Source organism: Loxodonta africana, chromosome 20, assembly GCF_030014295.1.
Source record: "Loxodonta africana isolate mLoxAfr1 chromosome 20, mLoxAfr1.hap2, whole genome shotgun sequence".
In the NCBI taxonomy this organism is placed as follows: domain Eukaryota; kingdom Metazoa; phylum Chordata; class Mammalia; order Proboscidea; family Elephantidae; genus Loxodonta; species Loxodonta africana.
The window spans coordinates 25,790,645-25,807,766 of record NC_087361.1 but is presented as its reverse complement, the minus strand read 5'-3'; the positions used below and the strand labels follow the sequence as shown (position 1 = coordinate 25,807,766).

At 35.3% G+C, this 17,122-nt stretch overlaps 1 protein-coding gene across 1 annotated transcript in view; it reads left to right on the top strand.

Annotated features, from left to right (window-relative positions):
- The window catches only part of CADM2 (cell adhesion molecule 2), a 183,231-nt gene that overhangs the window by 76,936 nt on the left and 89,173 nt on the right, over window positions 1–17,122 (top strand). Inside the window, exon 6 of the mRNA XM_064273481.1 lies at window positions 14,933–15,111. Within this exon, the coding sequence (XP_064129551.1) occupies window positions 14,933–15,111 (179 nt within the window). The remainder of the gene's footprint in view (window positions 1–14,932; window positions 15,112–17,122) is intronic.

Genomic DNA, 17,122 nt, shown 5'->3' with positions numbered 1-17,122 from the left:
CCATTTATTCAAAGAAACAACCTAAAAGGAAGCTTTCTTGCATCTCACACGTTTGTATAATGTGTAGTGTATTTTGATTCACTTTTCCAGACGTAACTTCAAACATCTGAAAGCTCCTAAACCTCAAAGGTTAAGGAAAAAAAAAAAAGAATTAAATGTCAACAATTCCCCAAATTGTATAAAATATGGACATTTATAAATGGTTTCAATTATAGTAAAAATTATCTTTCAGTGACTGATGATGACCTTAAAGTCCAACTCTTACAAATTCAGAGTTCCAAAAATTTATGAGATGCTTCTGGAAAAGGAAAAAGAAAAAGGAAAGAAAATTTAAAAGGCAGGAGAACGATCAGCAGCCATGTTAACCTGTGGTCACTGAAATTGTGAGGAGTGATGGAATTGACCACCATCAATGAAAATTAAAAATACAGGGAAAAAGAGAGTGAAGTGACCGTAAAGAAGCTTAAAAATGTAATAGTTTTGCAGTGTAGAGGTTAAAGGATCTGGAGGCACGGAAGTTCTCACCGTGGTTCAAAAATGCAGCATTTTTCAAACTTGGGGTTGTGACTTATTCATGAGTCATGAGATCAATTTAGATTAGCCCTTCTTAGAAAGAAAAAGTAAAAAGCATAGAAAATCATAGACTAGGAAATAAAAATATGGAGAAGAAATGGGAAAAAAGAAGAGAGTGGAAAAGGTCACAGTCCATCAGAGAAAGCAGCTTTTATTTCCTGTGTGTATGTGTTTGTGCCCTGTGTACAGCTGCAAAATGCCTTTCTTATTGTAGGACACGCCTTCAAAGTTTTATAGTCATTGCATTAAGTGGCACCAATTGTGGCAAAGCTGGGTCTTAGTGACATTCAGGGAAAGGACATGCTAAGGCCTAATCCCATCAGTTCCCCTATAACTATCACTACACAAAAAATTGTGTTCAAACTGATGAGCTCTTAGCTCCAAAAAATAAAGTTGAATGCCGCTGAGAATGTTCTATTTAGTAATGCAGAAAAGTTTTGATCCTTTGAGAAAGATTTCATTCAGATGATTAAAATACATTTTTAAAATTTTAAGCCTGAAATTTCAATTATCTGCAGCATTTACTTATACGGAGCATTGAATTCCCCAGATACCAGATAAATGATGTACGCTTTGCTTTTACTTTTCCAAGATCATTGGTTTTAATATTAGAAAAGAAATAAGCCATGGAGAAGAAGCAGTTCTATAATGGTAACATACTGTTTAACATAAGTACTAGATCTTATAAGGTTAATTAGTGCTATTTTATAGTGGTGGGAGCAATGGATTGTACAGTAACTCTTTTATATGTAAAATAGGGCCCCATTATTGAATCAGCCCTTGATCTAAGAATGGTTTTCAGGCTTATGACCGATTAGGATGCTTGTAGATGTATTTTATATGGTAGTAAATTGCCCTTATATATGTGTTGATAAAATAGTAGATTCTGAGAAATTCTGAATAATAAGTTCTTGATTTAAAAAACATTAAAATGTTCCAACTTCTAGGTTAGGTGGTTTTCAGGAACTAAACTAAAAATAAATTAAAATAGCATTTTAAGAATAATTGCTGTTAAAAATATCATAGATAATTTATACTTAATAAACTTATGCAAATGGACTTAGCATTGCTTGCATGAGGGGTTGGTTGTTCATTCAAGATTTCTTGATCTTTTAACCAAGAATTAATATCCTGCTTACCAAAGAAAAGAAATGTTAAGTATAGATAAGGCAAAGTTAATTGTTTTCCTTTAGCACAAAGTCCTTGAGGTTATCTGAGTCGTTTGGGGCAATCTCGAAAATTTTACCTTCAGTGCTAACATCTGTCGTTCCTTCAGGATCATACTAATCATATCTTTTCTAGGGATAATCTTTTATTTGTGGTGTCATAAATTGGCTGGAATTATGTGTAGCACCTTCTCTGTGATCAGTGAATACTGCCTGATCAGTAAAAGTGCTCTAGGATTTCACAGGAAGTCTCAAAAAATGCCATTATTTTCAAGTCTACTAAAGAGTGCTTTGTTTTCAAGTCTTTTTTTAAGAGCACTTTATCCTCTTGCATGTAGGTTACATCCCGTTTCATCTATAAGCTTCTACAGTCAGAGGTAAGAAGTACCTTAAAACATCAGAATCAAATAGCATGTGCTTAGATTAATCAGAATAGAAGAGTTCTATTTTACTATTTGCTGTTCAGGTTTTAAATTTAGTGGTGGGGTTAATGCTGACACTATTGTCACATCTCAATCTAACCATTAATGTAATGAGGCTCCCCCTGCTTGACAGTGTGTTAGCTCAATCATTGATTTTTTGGAATTTACATAAGTAAATTCCAAACTCGGAATCACAGTTTCAAGCTGTAATTTAATGGAATAAGTAGGCTTGAATGTTCCACTCCAAATTGGCTCCATTTATTACTGCACTAAAATGTCTTTGACCCTGTCAGAGAGATGTACTTATGGCAATGCTTGAGTAGGAATTTCATTGTTGAGCCTTCCTACAAGAATCATTGGGATTCTCACAAAGTGCAAATAAAAAACAAAACAAACAAAGAAAATCTCACTGCTCTTCATTTAAAAGAGTTGTGTGGGTATGAGAAATATCACATTCATGCTGAGCAAAGACTAACCCATGATAATTATAAGGATGAAGTAAGAGTCCGAAGAACACATCCAGAGGCCATTAAAAGCAGAGGAAATGGAAGCCAATGAGGAGAAAGTTTAAAAAATTACCTTGCTGTTTCTCTCACATATACCCAAATGCACACAGGCATACTTATGAAATGAATCCATACAAGCAGCTTCAACAGGCTAGAAAAACAATGAAAAAAATTATATTTAAGAGAAAAATTGTATAAGTGTTTCATTCATCTGGCTGATTCCTTTAAGCCTCTTTTTCCCTTGTATGTTTAAATTCACCCTACTATTCAAGCCCTAAATATTTGAAATGTTAGGATAAAGTTATTTTGACAAATGATGGTATCAGCTATATCTAGATATAAATTTTCAAAAAGATCTATTTTAAATATTATGTTAGAAGAGTTATAGAAGGAAGAAACAAGTAAACCTAAAAATCCATTCCTATTAATATTGATATTAACACCTGAGGCATATTTCTCCATATCATAAAAAAAAAGAAGAAAAACACAAAATAATTCAATGCTCAGTAATGAAATTTACTTTGGCTTTAAAATTGCCTTTGTCATTGCTCTTCATGTTCATTTTTGCACAATGACTTCACAAAATGTACTAAAAACAGTTACCCTCTTTTCCCATCAGAAATGGCATATATTAAAATAAATCCTACAACTAATTTTTGTTTTATTAGTTTCCTTGTTAACATATCAAATTCCATACCCAAGGTTAATACTTTGTCCAGCTCTTTTACTGCTTTTATAACATGAGGTCCTGGTGGTGCAGTGGTTAAGTGTTTGGCTGCTAACCAAAAGGTTAGCAGTTCAAATCCACCAGCCACTCTTTGGAAACTCTGTGAGTCAGTTCTACTCTGTCACTACAAGTAGGAATCTACTTATTGACAACTTCTTTTTTTTTGTTGTTAAACACTAGGCCTCAATTCCTCACTCAGCAGACTAATACAGGGTGGCTGCTAACATGTAAGGCACCTTTGTGGGAAAAAAAAAAAAAAAAAAGGCTGTTATGTCATGCAATTAACTTGGTCTGCAGATTAAATGCTGATTTTCATCCTGGCACTTTTGTATTGTGCCTAAATATCACAACCATATGTGATGACACTGAATTTCATGCTCTGACCTTGAGTCACTGCCTGCAAATCAGTTTCTTACTTCAGTTCTTAGTTATTCATCTTCTCACACATGCTACAAGGCATTATTCTATTATTATTTATTCTGCACCGTTCATTCATCCATTCATTGAACACATATTCACTGATCTTCCACTGTGCACCTGTCTCTTACCTTGCTCCCTGGGATGCTGAGTGCACTAAGGCAAAGGTCCTTGTACTCAAAATGTTAACATTCCAGAGGTGGAAACAGAGAATAAACAAAAATCAGCTCATAATTTGGATGTCATATTGCAATAAGCTCTGTGAAGAAAGAAGCAACAGTGAGTGGGTTCTAGTACTAACCCTCTCGAATGGGGACAGAGTGATCAGGGACGGCTTGCTGAGAAGGTTCCATTTTTGCCGATTTCTAAGGGAAGTGGCAAATCTGGTCATACAAAGAGGAAAAATATCTCAGAAGAGTGAACAGCATGTATCAGGGCCCTAAAATAAGAAAAAACAAACAGGAAGCCATTATGGGCTGAAGAATAAGCTGCAATGTGGAGAATGGTACATGGGAAATTGAAGACCTCATGTAAGTCCTTATGGGCAGTGATTATAGGAATTTGGATTTTATATAGTGCACTGGAAAACATTAAGGTTTTTAAGCATCAAAATGGCAAGCTTTGATTTAAATTTTTACAAGACACTCTGGAAAAAATGTAGAAAATGAACTATACAAAAAGGCAAAAAAGACTAGTTAAGAGACTATTGCAGAAATGCAGGAGAAGGACTAGTGACCTGGGCTAGAGCTGTGGTGACACGCAGGAGTTTAAATCTGGAAGTAGAAGAAAGGGGACGGAATAAGGATGTGATCATTCTCAGTTTGGGACTTGAACATCTGGGTGACATAGACGGGAGGAGAAAGGAGGGATGAGGTTCATAATCAAAAGGTTCCTATATGGACATGTTGAGATGGAGATAACTTTCAGATATCCAACGGGAATAAATCAGGTAGACAGTTGCACATACAAATTTGTAGTTGAGATACACAAGGTATATAAGGCATCTGTAGCACCTGAAGACTTGGGATTAGATAAGGTCTGCAGGGAGAAAGTGTCAAAGGAAAAGGTAAGAGTGTTCATAGCTAACCCCTGGACTCTTCAATATTTAGAGTTTGGGAGGAAAGACCAGTAAATAGCCTGAGAAAAATCCAGTAGAATCAATACAATATGCTTCCATGGAAGCCAAGAAAGAAACTATTTTGAAAAAGGGAAAGGTTAACTACCTTTAATACTGCCAAGAGATCAAGGAAGATGGAGACAGAAAAACATTCATTGTATATGGCAACATAAACATTGCTGGGGTCTTTGCAGTAGCAGCTTCAGAGGTATAGTAGGTGTGGAAGCCTGAGGGGAAGGGGTTGTAGGGAGAATAGGATTTGAGGAAGTGCAGTATCTGGACGAAGACAATTATTTTAATAAGTTTGGATGTGAAGAGGGCGTAAGAAGCTTAAGGATTTTAGTCTTTGCTTTTTTTTTTGTTCCTAAGATGAGTGCTTCCAGAGCATGTTTGTATGCTCTTGTGAATTAGACAGTACCAAAAACCTCCAAACTCATTTCCATTGAGTCAATTCTGGCTCATGGTGACTGACCCTGGGTGTTTCAGTGTAGAAACATTCCATAGGGTTTTCTTAAATGTAATCTTAATGGAAGCAGATCACCAAAGTCCTATCCTTCCACAGTACGCTGGGTGGGTTTGAACAACAACCTTTATGTTAGCAGTGGAGTTCAAATTGTTTTGAATCACACAATATGGAGGGAAAATTGATAAGGTAAGAGATAGAGACTATCTAGTGAAAAGGCAAGTAGAAACAGAATCCACAGCAGAAGTGGAGGTATTAGTTTTTGTTTTGGGGAGGTTAGGAGGAGGGACACTTCTGTTAAAATGGAGGAAAGGTAGACAGAGAGATATAGTGTATAAATATGCTCATAGGAAGATGACTGTTTCAGTCTCATGATTTATTTTTCTTAATAAAGTATAAGGGTTTCCTTCAGCTGAAAATGGATAAGGGAAGGCATAAAGTTTAAAGAAAGAAGAGAAGACTTAAACCTGAGAGAGTGAGAAAGTGAATTTACCAATCCTACGAATTGTAGAATTGTTGGACAGCTTTCAGGTGATCGTTTGAAATGTGGTCATGATTTAAAAACTCTGGTTATGCAATTTTTTTTTCCCATTAGCATATGTTGATGTTCTGATAAAGGCACAGAAAAGATGACAAAGTTGAGTTCATCAGGGCTGGGATTTAACCAGATAAATACAATAGATTTGGAAACAAACAAACAAACAAGCAAACAAACTATATGTATATATATTTAGTGTATTGTAAGACTTGTTAAAGAGAGAAATACAGTTAGGAGGAGATTAAAGAATAAGGAGAAATAGGGTTTATAAGTTAATTAGTTAGGAGGTTTTGATGATATACAATAGAATATTATATATCATCAATATTCATCATCAAAAAATCCCTCTGCCGTGAGTTGATTCCAGTTTATAGCAATCCTAAGAGTAGAACTGCCCTGTATGGTTTACAAGGAGTGTCTGCTGGATTGGAATTACTGGCCTTGGTTAGGATCCAAGTTCTTAACCACTGTGCCACCTTGGCTCCATAATAGAGTAGTGAGATGAAAATAAGGAATGTTTGTGATTGGGAAAAAAAATGAAATTTTTAAGGCAGTGAAGTAATAATGATGACGGAGGTCAATGTGTGACCATGGCCGAGGTGGGGCTAACAAAATAATTATTGGACATGAGAGGTTAGGGAACTGAAGGTCAAGGTATTGGATGGGTTATAATTATAAACGTTCAAAGCAATGAATTTGTAAAGAGATTCTTTATCACTCCTATGGCATTATTCTCTTTTGAGTTCACTTGTACTTCTTGTGCTTCATGTCTTAATTTTCTCTTCACCTCAGTGAAAGTATTCCAAGACATTCAGTAATCTGCTGTTTTGTTTTCTTCCTGAGCTTGAATATTTGCTTGGTTCTCATTCTCTCTGTGAAATATTATAGCCCCACCCTCTCCTCTGAGTTCTAATTTTTCTTTTCCTTGTTGCTGGGTGGAGTTTTTTGTTTTTGTTTTTTAGAATATGAATGCAGCATGTCCCTAACTGAAGTCATCAATTTTCCCTTTCTGCCACACCTCAATTCATTTTTTTCCTGACTTAAGCTTTTTTTTTTGTTTTTAAATTTGTTTGGATGGTTGGTTAGTTTGTTTCTGTTTGTTTGTTCTCTTTCTTAGCACCATCGTTGTTCTTATTATGCAGACTCAACAATCCAGAGAAGGTTTCTCCTCTCACTCCTTAACATCATAAACATTCTGGCTCCAGAAATGTCTTATTTACCTCCCCAAGTGCTCTTCTATTATCTATTCCCTACTTTCCTTTATTATTATCTCAGCTTAATGTAGGGTATTATTATCTCTCTTTTGCAAATTTCCTGTTCCAGATGTTTCACATTAATATCCTTTAAGGAAATCCCAACCAGGGATACTCTTCAAAGTCATAAGAATGTATTTTCATTTTTAAAGAAAGCCTGCATTGTTTGGCCTGGAATTCAAGACCCTTTATTACCCAGTTTAAATGCACAGATTTTTGCCCATATCTACTCTGAACTTTCCAATTTCTTTTCTTGTTCATACTCTTTTTTATGTCCTGAATATTCCCTACCTCTATTTTTTTTTTCTATTCCTAGTAACATGGCATCATTAGCCTTCCAGTATAGTGCTAAAAATATAGTTTTCCGTGTTCAGCTTTTTGTCCTACAAAATTATGTTTTCATCAGAGCTACTTATGAATATATGTCTTTCTGTTCCTTAATATCAACTTGTATCTTGGCATGTGATTTGATTTCTCCCACAACTCAGTTATTATATCAAGTGCCTTTAACTTTACCCTTTTTAAATTTGTCAACAGTGATTTTACCTACTAATCTTATTCTGTTTTCCTGGCGTTCACCATAGTAAAATTTACCCATTCTGTAATATGGCCTCTAGAGGAGAAGCATCCTACCTAGGGCTCTTACTACATTTTAATTGGCCTCTTTCATTTCCACCAATCAAAATCCTGTCATAATTAAAGACATTAGTAAAGAATTATCTTCTTCATAAAGCTTATTGCAATGCCCCTAGCCATAGTCATGAATCTTATATTTTATAAGCCTTTCATATTGCTTAAGGAGCCCTGGTGGTACAGTGGTTAAGCACTTGGATAACTGAAAGGTTAGTAGTTCACACTCAGCAGCTCAATGGGAGAAAGATGTGGCAGCATGCTTCCGTAAAGATTACAACCTTGGAAACCGTAAAGGGCAGTTCTACTCTGCCCTATAGTTTCGCTGTGAGTTGGAACCGACTGGACAGCAAAGGGTATGTTGCTTGGTATGTCCTGCCAAGTATTATGGTTGATGATATATGTCATTATAATACCACACAGAGAAGAAACTTTATTTTCCTCATAATCCCTGGTTTAAAAAGTTGTACAAAAACTTGAAAATTTATAGATGGTTGTTTGATAATTACATAAACTTATGAAGTATCTAGTCAAGAACATATAGGTATAACTAACAACGACAACAAAACTCCGTGGATCTCTTATCTATCTTAAGATGTAAGCTTAAGAGTAGAACATTTTCTGGTAATTAAATCCATTGAGACTTATTGAAGGCTACTCGACTATAAGTGTTTCTGAAGTTTTGTTCTCCCTTCAGCAAAATGATATCTATAAAGACAATCAAACACATAAAATGTTTTATTGACTATGTTTTAAAAAGAGTCTATATTGTAGTAAGCAAAACACTTAAGGTTAAGTTTGCTTACACTGAAAGCGATTGGAAGTTTTAAGGATTGTGCTAAAAAGTATGAAATCAATATCAAGAGTAAAAAGAAAAGAAATTTCATTACAATTAACTTGCACAACAATCAAATCTAGAGAAAAATCACAATTTGATATACTCTCCAAGGGCAGAGAGCAATAGTTTTATAATATTTAAGAATATGACTTGCCAGATACATAAAATGTTATTTATAAACTACTTTCAGAAACCTCTCATTTGATTCTCGATAACAAAATAATTCATTGTGTATTTTTTAAATTTGAAACAATCAACGTAATAAGTACCCCCCAAGTAATCTCTTTTTAATTCTTCCCGTTAAACAACCACATCCTTATCTGCCAACAGACTCATTCTGAAATGATTTCTGAATCAGTTTTACAGTTTTAAGAAAGATTATCCCTTGAACTTGCTCGGTATTTATATTTTAAATAAAAATAGGAGCAAGCAATCACAGCTTCTAACCTTTTTCTTCTCCTTTTTTTTTTTTTTTTTTCCTTCCTCCTCACTTGGTTGGCAATGTTCGGGCTCTGGTGAAAGGATGTGATCTCAGTCTACCCATTCGGGAGCTGATTTGCCCAGAGTTCACTTAGGATCCTTCTTCCCTGAACTCAATAACCTTAACATCTTCAACTTTGAACTTCCTTTCAAACTACCTGTCAATTAATTTAAGTGTAATTTTTGTCCTGCCCTTTCTTTACATATTTGATAGAATGAACACTGAAAGTTTTATGCAGACTCTTCAGTACAATTTCCTGATTAAAAAGTTGTTGCTTAAAACAGTAAAAGGGACCAAGATGTCTGTATAACTTGAACCACCTTCTCTTTACAGTGAAAATACCAGAGGATGTAGGGGAAAAAAGAAACATTTTCTTAAAAAAATGCTCATGACGTGTGAATATTAATTGTATCTACTGCTCACCTGTGGAATTTCTAAACTGAAATAAAGGCAGTAGGCATCTTCGTATGGTTCCGTGGTACATAAGGCACAACATTATTAACTAAGTCCCTAGTATGTCTTATGATAAAGAAAATGTAATGTATTCAATTTTTAGGGCTGCTGTAAAAAAAAAAAATTACCCCAAATAGATGGCTTTTAAAACATTAGAAAATTATTCTTTCATAGTTCTGGAGGCTAGAAGTCAATTATCAGGGTGTTAGCAAGGTTGGTTCTTTCTGGAGACTCTGAGGGAAAATCTGTTCCTCGTCTCTCTCCTATCATCTGGTGGTTGCTAGCAATCTTTAACATTCCTAGGCTTGGATATTTGTCACTTCAGTCTAGGTCCCTGTCTTCACATGTCATTCTCCTCTCTGTGTGTCTTTATGTCTTCACAGGGCTTTCTCATAAAGACATCAGCTATTGAATTAGGACTCACCCTAAACCAATATGACCTCATCGTAACTTGATTACATATGCAAAGACACAATTTCCAAATAAGGTCACATTCACATGTAAGGGTGGGTTAGGATTTGAACGTATCTTTTGGGGGGACACAACTCAACCCAGTACATGCAGGGTAAGAATATTTGCAGATTTCTCTTTTTGGTTTGAGCAGAATAAGATGTTTCCATATATGCTATTACAGTCACCTATATTTGGTTTTCTTTCATTGAGAAAATGTAAGTTTAATTTTTTACAATACTAATTTTTTTTTTTTTTTTTTGGTATTAAATGGCCCAACATATGCTGTGATTAGGAAGGAAAAGACAATGAAGCACACAAAGGGGACACAGTCATTGGAGAAAACGGAAGGCCTGGAAAATATATCTATCCCAGTTTTTGAAAGCCAACTTTTTACTCCTGGGCACCAGAGGAACTCTGGTGGGACCTCCTTTTCCATAGCTAAACTACTTATTCTTCATTCCCCAGCTCAGTCATGAGCCTGAAAGAGAAGACGAGAGATATGGAGGCAAAGAAAATTTTCATTCTCTACAATACCCGGAGAGTGAATGATCCCACACACAGTTGGAGGAATTAGACTGATTGTAATTCTGGCATAATCATACAGAATAAAGAACTCAACGACTGACTTTAGTGGGAATTATTAATTGGGTTGATATCTAGATCAAGACATTAAGTAAACAGGTAATCGGATGGAATGTGGCAATTTTTTCGAACACTAATTTATAATTAAACCCAAACCAAACCCATCACCTTCGAGTCCATTCTGACTCATAGTGACCTTATAGAAAGAACAGAGTAGAGCTGCCCCATTGGGTTTCTAAGGCTGTAAATCTTTATGAAAGCAGACTGCCACATCTTCCTCCCATGGAGTGGCTGTTGGGTTTGAACCACCAAACTTTTGGTTGGTACTTTAATCACTGTTCCACCAGGTCTCCTATTTATAACTAAGGAGTTGTTAAAAGTGCTGAAAAGTCTCCTATTAATTGTGTATAAAACAAGACATTGAGGTAATACTATTACTGCTACTACAAATAAAAACCCAGCTAAGGTATAAACCCCTTCACTAAGGCTTTAGAATACATGAGGATACATACATGAGCATATCTGGTTTCATTTTTCATTTTATTTTCTCAGTATTCTCTGTGTCCTTAGGAAGAAACTGTTGCAAAAGCGGTTTTAGGTGCAGAGGAAAATGAAATATAGTTTTAATGTCATAGATTTGGCAGACAGACATAAATCAAATTTCATCTCATATGGAAGATTTCGAACTTTTAATTATTGAGGCTTTTAAAGGGGAACTGTCCAGGCTGACTCTATTAGCATCCTCACTGCAGAGTGGTATGCGTTATCATCTCACATCTGGCACTGTTTTCTCTGTCCTGTTACTCCTGGTGTCCAACTTCTACTCTTTTTCAGCCTTATCACGTGGAAACTGTAGACTGGAACCATTTTAAAAATGATCTTCTCTGGAATTCTGAACAGCAGGGAAGATTGTTATTCATTTGTAGCAAGAAACTCAATCATTTCTGGGTTCCAATTAGAGAAAGCCTAGGGGCCCTCTTTATTAAATGAAACACAAATTGTATCAAGACTTGCTAAACCACTTAATATTTTTATGGTGATATTAAGAAGCTTGAACATTTTAAATACTAATTGGGACTATGTGTAGGCTGTTTTTAATCTATGCATAAACTCTAACCTCCATTTCATTATAATTGTGTCTTATGGTGCTAACTCCTTTTGCCAAGTTGAAGTTTTACCACAGAGAGTAGGATCAAGAATCCTGCAATGTTTCATGCCAGTAATGGTTCATACCATTGTCACAACCTCTTGCTAATCATTTTTGCAGTTTTCTTTTTATTATTTCCTAAAACAGAGGATTATTTTTTTAGGGAAAAAGATTTTAAATTCAGACTGGCAACTTTATTTGTCTAGATCTCCAACTACATTTTCATACATAGAATTTAAAAATATATATCTAAACTGAACTATATATGTACAGAAGCCACAGACTTTAAAATGTGACAGTAAACTTATGAATATGGGGAGAGAAAAATCCGGACAGTTTGGATTTGGGGGTATAATTTAGAGCGTATGGAAATCGTGGATTGCTATTGTTAGGTGGCATCGAGTTGATTTCGAATGGATGGTTACATGCTTATAGTTATATCTACCTGCACTTAAAAATTCTGGCATATACATCAATAAAGCACTGCTTCTTAGTTAAAGTAAAATTCCTTATGTAATATTTTAAGGAGGAATCTTCTAAAATTTAGATTATTCTTATGACTTTTGCTTTAAAGTTGCACTTATGTGGCTTTGCAGTAAGGACGTGATTTTACTATTTCGACTATACGCAGAAAGTTAGAGTTTGTTGTAGTTCTTTTGCCTCTTCAAAGCATTTGATATAAATTAGCACATTTTTGCAGTATATTTTGTATAACGAGTATTTTTTCACCATACCTATTCAATCTGTATGCTGAGCAAAGAATCCAAGAAGCTGGACTATGTGAAGGAGAACGGGGCATCAGGATTGGAGGAAGATTCATTAACAACCTGCGTTATGCAGATGACTCAACCTTGCTTGTTGAAAGTGAAGAGGACTTGAAACACTTACTAATGAAGATCAAAGACCACAGCCTTCGTATGGATTGCAGCTCAACATAAAGAAAACAAAAATCCTCACAACTGGACCAATGAGCAACATCATGATAAATGGAGAAAAGATTGAAGTTGTCCAGGATTTCATTTTACTTGGATCCACAATCAACAGCCATGCAAGCAGCAATCAAGAAATCAAAAGACACGTTGCACTGGGCAAATCTGCTGCAAAGGACCTCTTAAAAGTGTTGAAGAGCAAAGATGTCACCTTGAAGACTAAGTTGCACCTGACCTAAGCCATGGTATTTTCAATCACATCATATGCATGTGAAAGCTGGACAATGAATAAGGAAGACTGAAGAAGAATTGTCACCTTTGAATTGTAGTGCTGGCAAAGAATATTGAATATACTATGGACTGCCAAAAGAACGAACAGATCTGTCTTGGAAAAAGTGCAACCAGAATGCTCCTTAGAGGCAAGGATGGTGAGACTGCATCTTACATACTTTGGACATGTTGTCAGGAGGGATCAGTCCCTGGAGAAGGACATCATGCTTGGCAGAGTACAGGGTCAGCAGAAAAGAGGAAGACCACAACGAGGTGGACTGACACAGTGGCTGCAACAATGAGCTCAAGCATAACGATTGTGAAGATGGCTCAGGATGGGGCAGTGTTTTGTTCTGTTGTGCATGGGGTCGCTATGAGTCGGAACCGACTCGATGGCACCTAACCACAGCAATAAGTTTCTTCATTTTTTTCATGTAACACTCATTCACAAATTTTAGGAGCATATTTCTGATAAAATAGTTGTTGCCTTCTTTGCTTTCTTTCCAAGTTCGTTGAGCATTTATTTTATCACATTGCCGATCTGCTTCCTTTGATACTCTTTCCAATATTTATTTTTATTCGGTTCACAATTTTTTTGGGGGAGGTCAGAAAAAAAATACTCCTCCTCTTAGGAAAAATGTGATAATAATTGGCATCACTTATCAAGATCTATTTTCTAATTTTATTTACAATAACTGAATATAAATTCATTATTTTTTACCAAATTAAACAGATGTCTAAAACATTTTTGAGAATAATTTTCAACTGTGTGGTAAAATTATGTTTAAATTAGAGAATTTCAATGTAGAAGAACTAGGAAAATACTTATCTTGTTAGATATCAGGAGAGTGGGTAAAGTATGAAACTGTGGAGTCAGACCCGAGTTTGAATAGTTCTCTGATCTTCTATATTCTTATATGCGTTAATTAAAAAAAAAAAAATATTCAGCAAAGCGTCTGGTAAGGATTATAGAAAATATATGAAAAGCACATAGATTAACGACCCTTTTAAACACATAGGTGTACCCATACCATTGCCGTCGAGTTGATTCTGATCCATAGCAATGCTATAGGACAGAATAGAGCTGCCGCATAGGGTTTCCAAGGAGCAGCTTGTGGATACAAACTGCTGACCTTTTAGTTTGCAGCTGTTATCACATATTATTAATAACCATATTTATCATTAATAATTATAAAAGACTGAAGTGCTTAAAGGCATACCCCCATGGTTCACTTACCCTTCTTTCTTCCTTAAAAGCAATTGAGACAGAAATACTTTGATAAGTATTTTATTAAAAGAGAACTGTGGGGAAAAATCTTTAGGTGAGTGAGAAAAGCAAAGGATCTAAGGGGGAAAAGCTTCAGGTGTTTTTTAAACAAAGTTGTTTCTCATTTGTGGCCACAGATGAGTGCAATTTCAGTTACCTTAGGAGCAGTGGCTCCAATAGAGCAAGGGCCATCTGCCACCAGGGTCACAGTTGTGAATGATCAGCAAGCAGCACCTGAATAGCAGGCAAGGTACCAGCATGACTACAGGAGGAAACAAAAAACCAAACCCACTGCTATCGAGTCGATTCTGACTCATAGTGACCCTATAGGACAGAGTAGAACTGCCCCATAGAGTTTCCAAGGAGCTCCTGGCGGATTTGAACTGCTGACATCTTGGTTAGCAGCTGTAGCACTTAACCACTATGCCACCAGGGTTTCCAACTACAGCAGGGACTCAACAAATTACCTCCTCCATTCAAATGTGCTTAATTCATTAGAGTAAAATTAAACTACATTGGCCATACCTACATCTCTTTTGAAGTGGATACATGATGATGCTTCTTTTAGGACCTTATAGAAGTTATCATTTGGTTATGCACAAACTACTTGTTAAATATTTATTAATTGCTAGATTAACTTAATTCACAGACTGTAAGTTTTCTTATTTTTCTTATCTCTATGCATGTTTGAATCCAATAGGCCAGAACCTGTTTTGTGGACAAAGGATGGAGGAGAATTACCAGATCCCGACCGAATGGTTGTGAGTGGTAGAGAGTTAAACATTCTTTTCTTGAACAAAACGGATAATGGTACATATCGATGTGAAGCCACAAACACCATTGGCCAAAGCAGTGCAGAGTACGTTCTCATTGTACATGGTGAGTACCTTTCGAAAACATTACACAAAAAGTAATGAATGACCTGAAAAACTTCAAATTTACCAAAATATTTGGAACAATAAACAAAATTAAGCAGTTTTTTTTTTTCAGAAGGATTTCTTATATATGTAAATATACCCAAGGCTTATGATTAGTATATTCCAAGCCAGGCTAATAAAATTATAGCACACTCTAAAGATGAAAATTATTTCTATGAAGTTTTATTATAAGTTCATTTGTATAATTTTTGGTGATGACTCTCTTTAAATTTTATGAACAATTGCTTTTAGTTCTAACAGAATCATAAAAATAATATTTCTATTAAGCTTATTTTGGTCATATTATGATACAATACATTTTGTAATTGCTATAACTGGTTTTCCAAAGAATGATAGTTAAGTCATTGAGATGCACCAAAGATAAGGTCTACAATACTAATGATATCAGCATTAATTTTTCATGAACGATAATTTGAAACTTTCACAGACAATTCTCTTTTGACTGCACTTTTCTCATACTGTAAGTAAATACAACAAGAAGGTAGAAGAAGACACTGGTGCCTAAGAGTGAAGAGAATATCTGTGTTTTCCTACTTCCAATGGCCACATTGAGTTGTTGATAAGGGTAGTATTAACATATGATTAGATGGAGATGAACTTCTATGAGATTGATATATACTGTGATAAATAACATAAGGCAGGCTACTTTATTGCAAGACTTCTCAGAGTATATTTTATATACTAGGATGCATTGTGAATCTCCAAGGGAAAGAAACACTAGAGGTTTTAACATTTTCCACATATATTTAACCAAAGAAATCTTTTTTGAGAGTAGTATTGTGTTCTACACAATACTACAGTATTCTGAACTAGTATTGTGTAAAATACAATGCTGTAAGAAATAAAGTAGATATTAGGAATTATTGAATGGTTAAGTTTATTTGATATCATTTCTATGAATCTAATCATAGAATACTATAAGTGGCTTGAGTTAGTTTTAGATTTTCCCCAAAAAGAATTTTTTAGGGTAAAGCTTAACTCTTTGTAAAGGTTAATTCTAGACCCCAAATTTTAATTTCAGGGAAAAATATCAGTCCAATTTGTGTTATTTTTGTCAGGTATTTGTTTTGTTACAATGCAGGCAAAATCGGAGGGAAAAAGATTATTAAGTCATTATACAACACTGGTGTTTTATCATGGCCTTAGTGTATAAAATCTCTCAATTCATAATACTACCTTGGTGGGATAAAAAAAAAAAAAAAGGAGGCCCGTGATTATTAGACCGTGTTCACGCAAATATCTTGAAAATACTTGAGCTGAGAGTTCGAAATCTAGCATCTCGTTGATTGGGCAAAATTCAACGTTTGGGAAATACTACCCAGTCAAATAAGAATGATCAATTGGAATTAGATTAGATAAGCTTCTGTACACCCACCCTCCAAGTTTTAATGCCAAAGATTGCGTAGCCACTGAGTGTGTCAAGACAGTAAGTTAAATCCTTGGAGAAGGATCCAAAAGTAACTTTTAGTTGATGCCGACCTGGATGGTCAGTGACATAACTACAGGACGGTGAGTCAGTTTCACCCTTAACTTTCTTCATTACTTCTCTCACCTAATAGTTACTCACCCAATATAGACTGGGGACACGTTGTGTAGCACGCCATATTGTGTCACAAGCAATGTAACGTATAAAATGTAGAGAATTAGAAGGAGATGACATAGATGAAAAGTGTGATATTCATTTTTTTTTTGTAAGTAATTCAAGTGGAGAAAATTTATGTTTTTCCATTGTTTGTGAGCTAGCCAACAGCATGATTTCCTAAATAGCCAAACCACCTTTATTAGTTGGCAGTTGACATATTTCTCATAAATACTTCTCTAAGCGCTTTGTAAGACGTGATTTTTGGCTTTGCTTTTTGAACAACGGTTCATCAAAAGTACCCCATGGATTAATGCTATTCATGCTGCTAGATAAATGCTGTGAAGTTCAACAGTAGTTTACCTAGGATTAT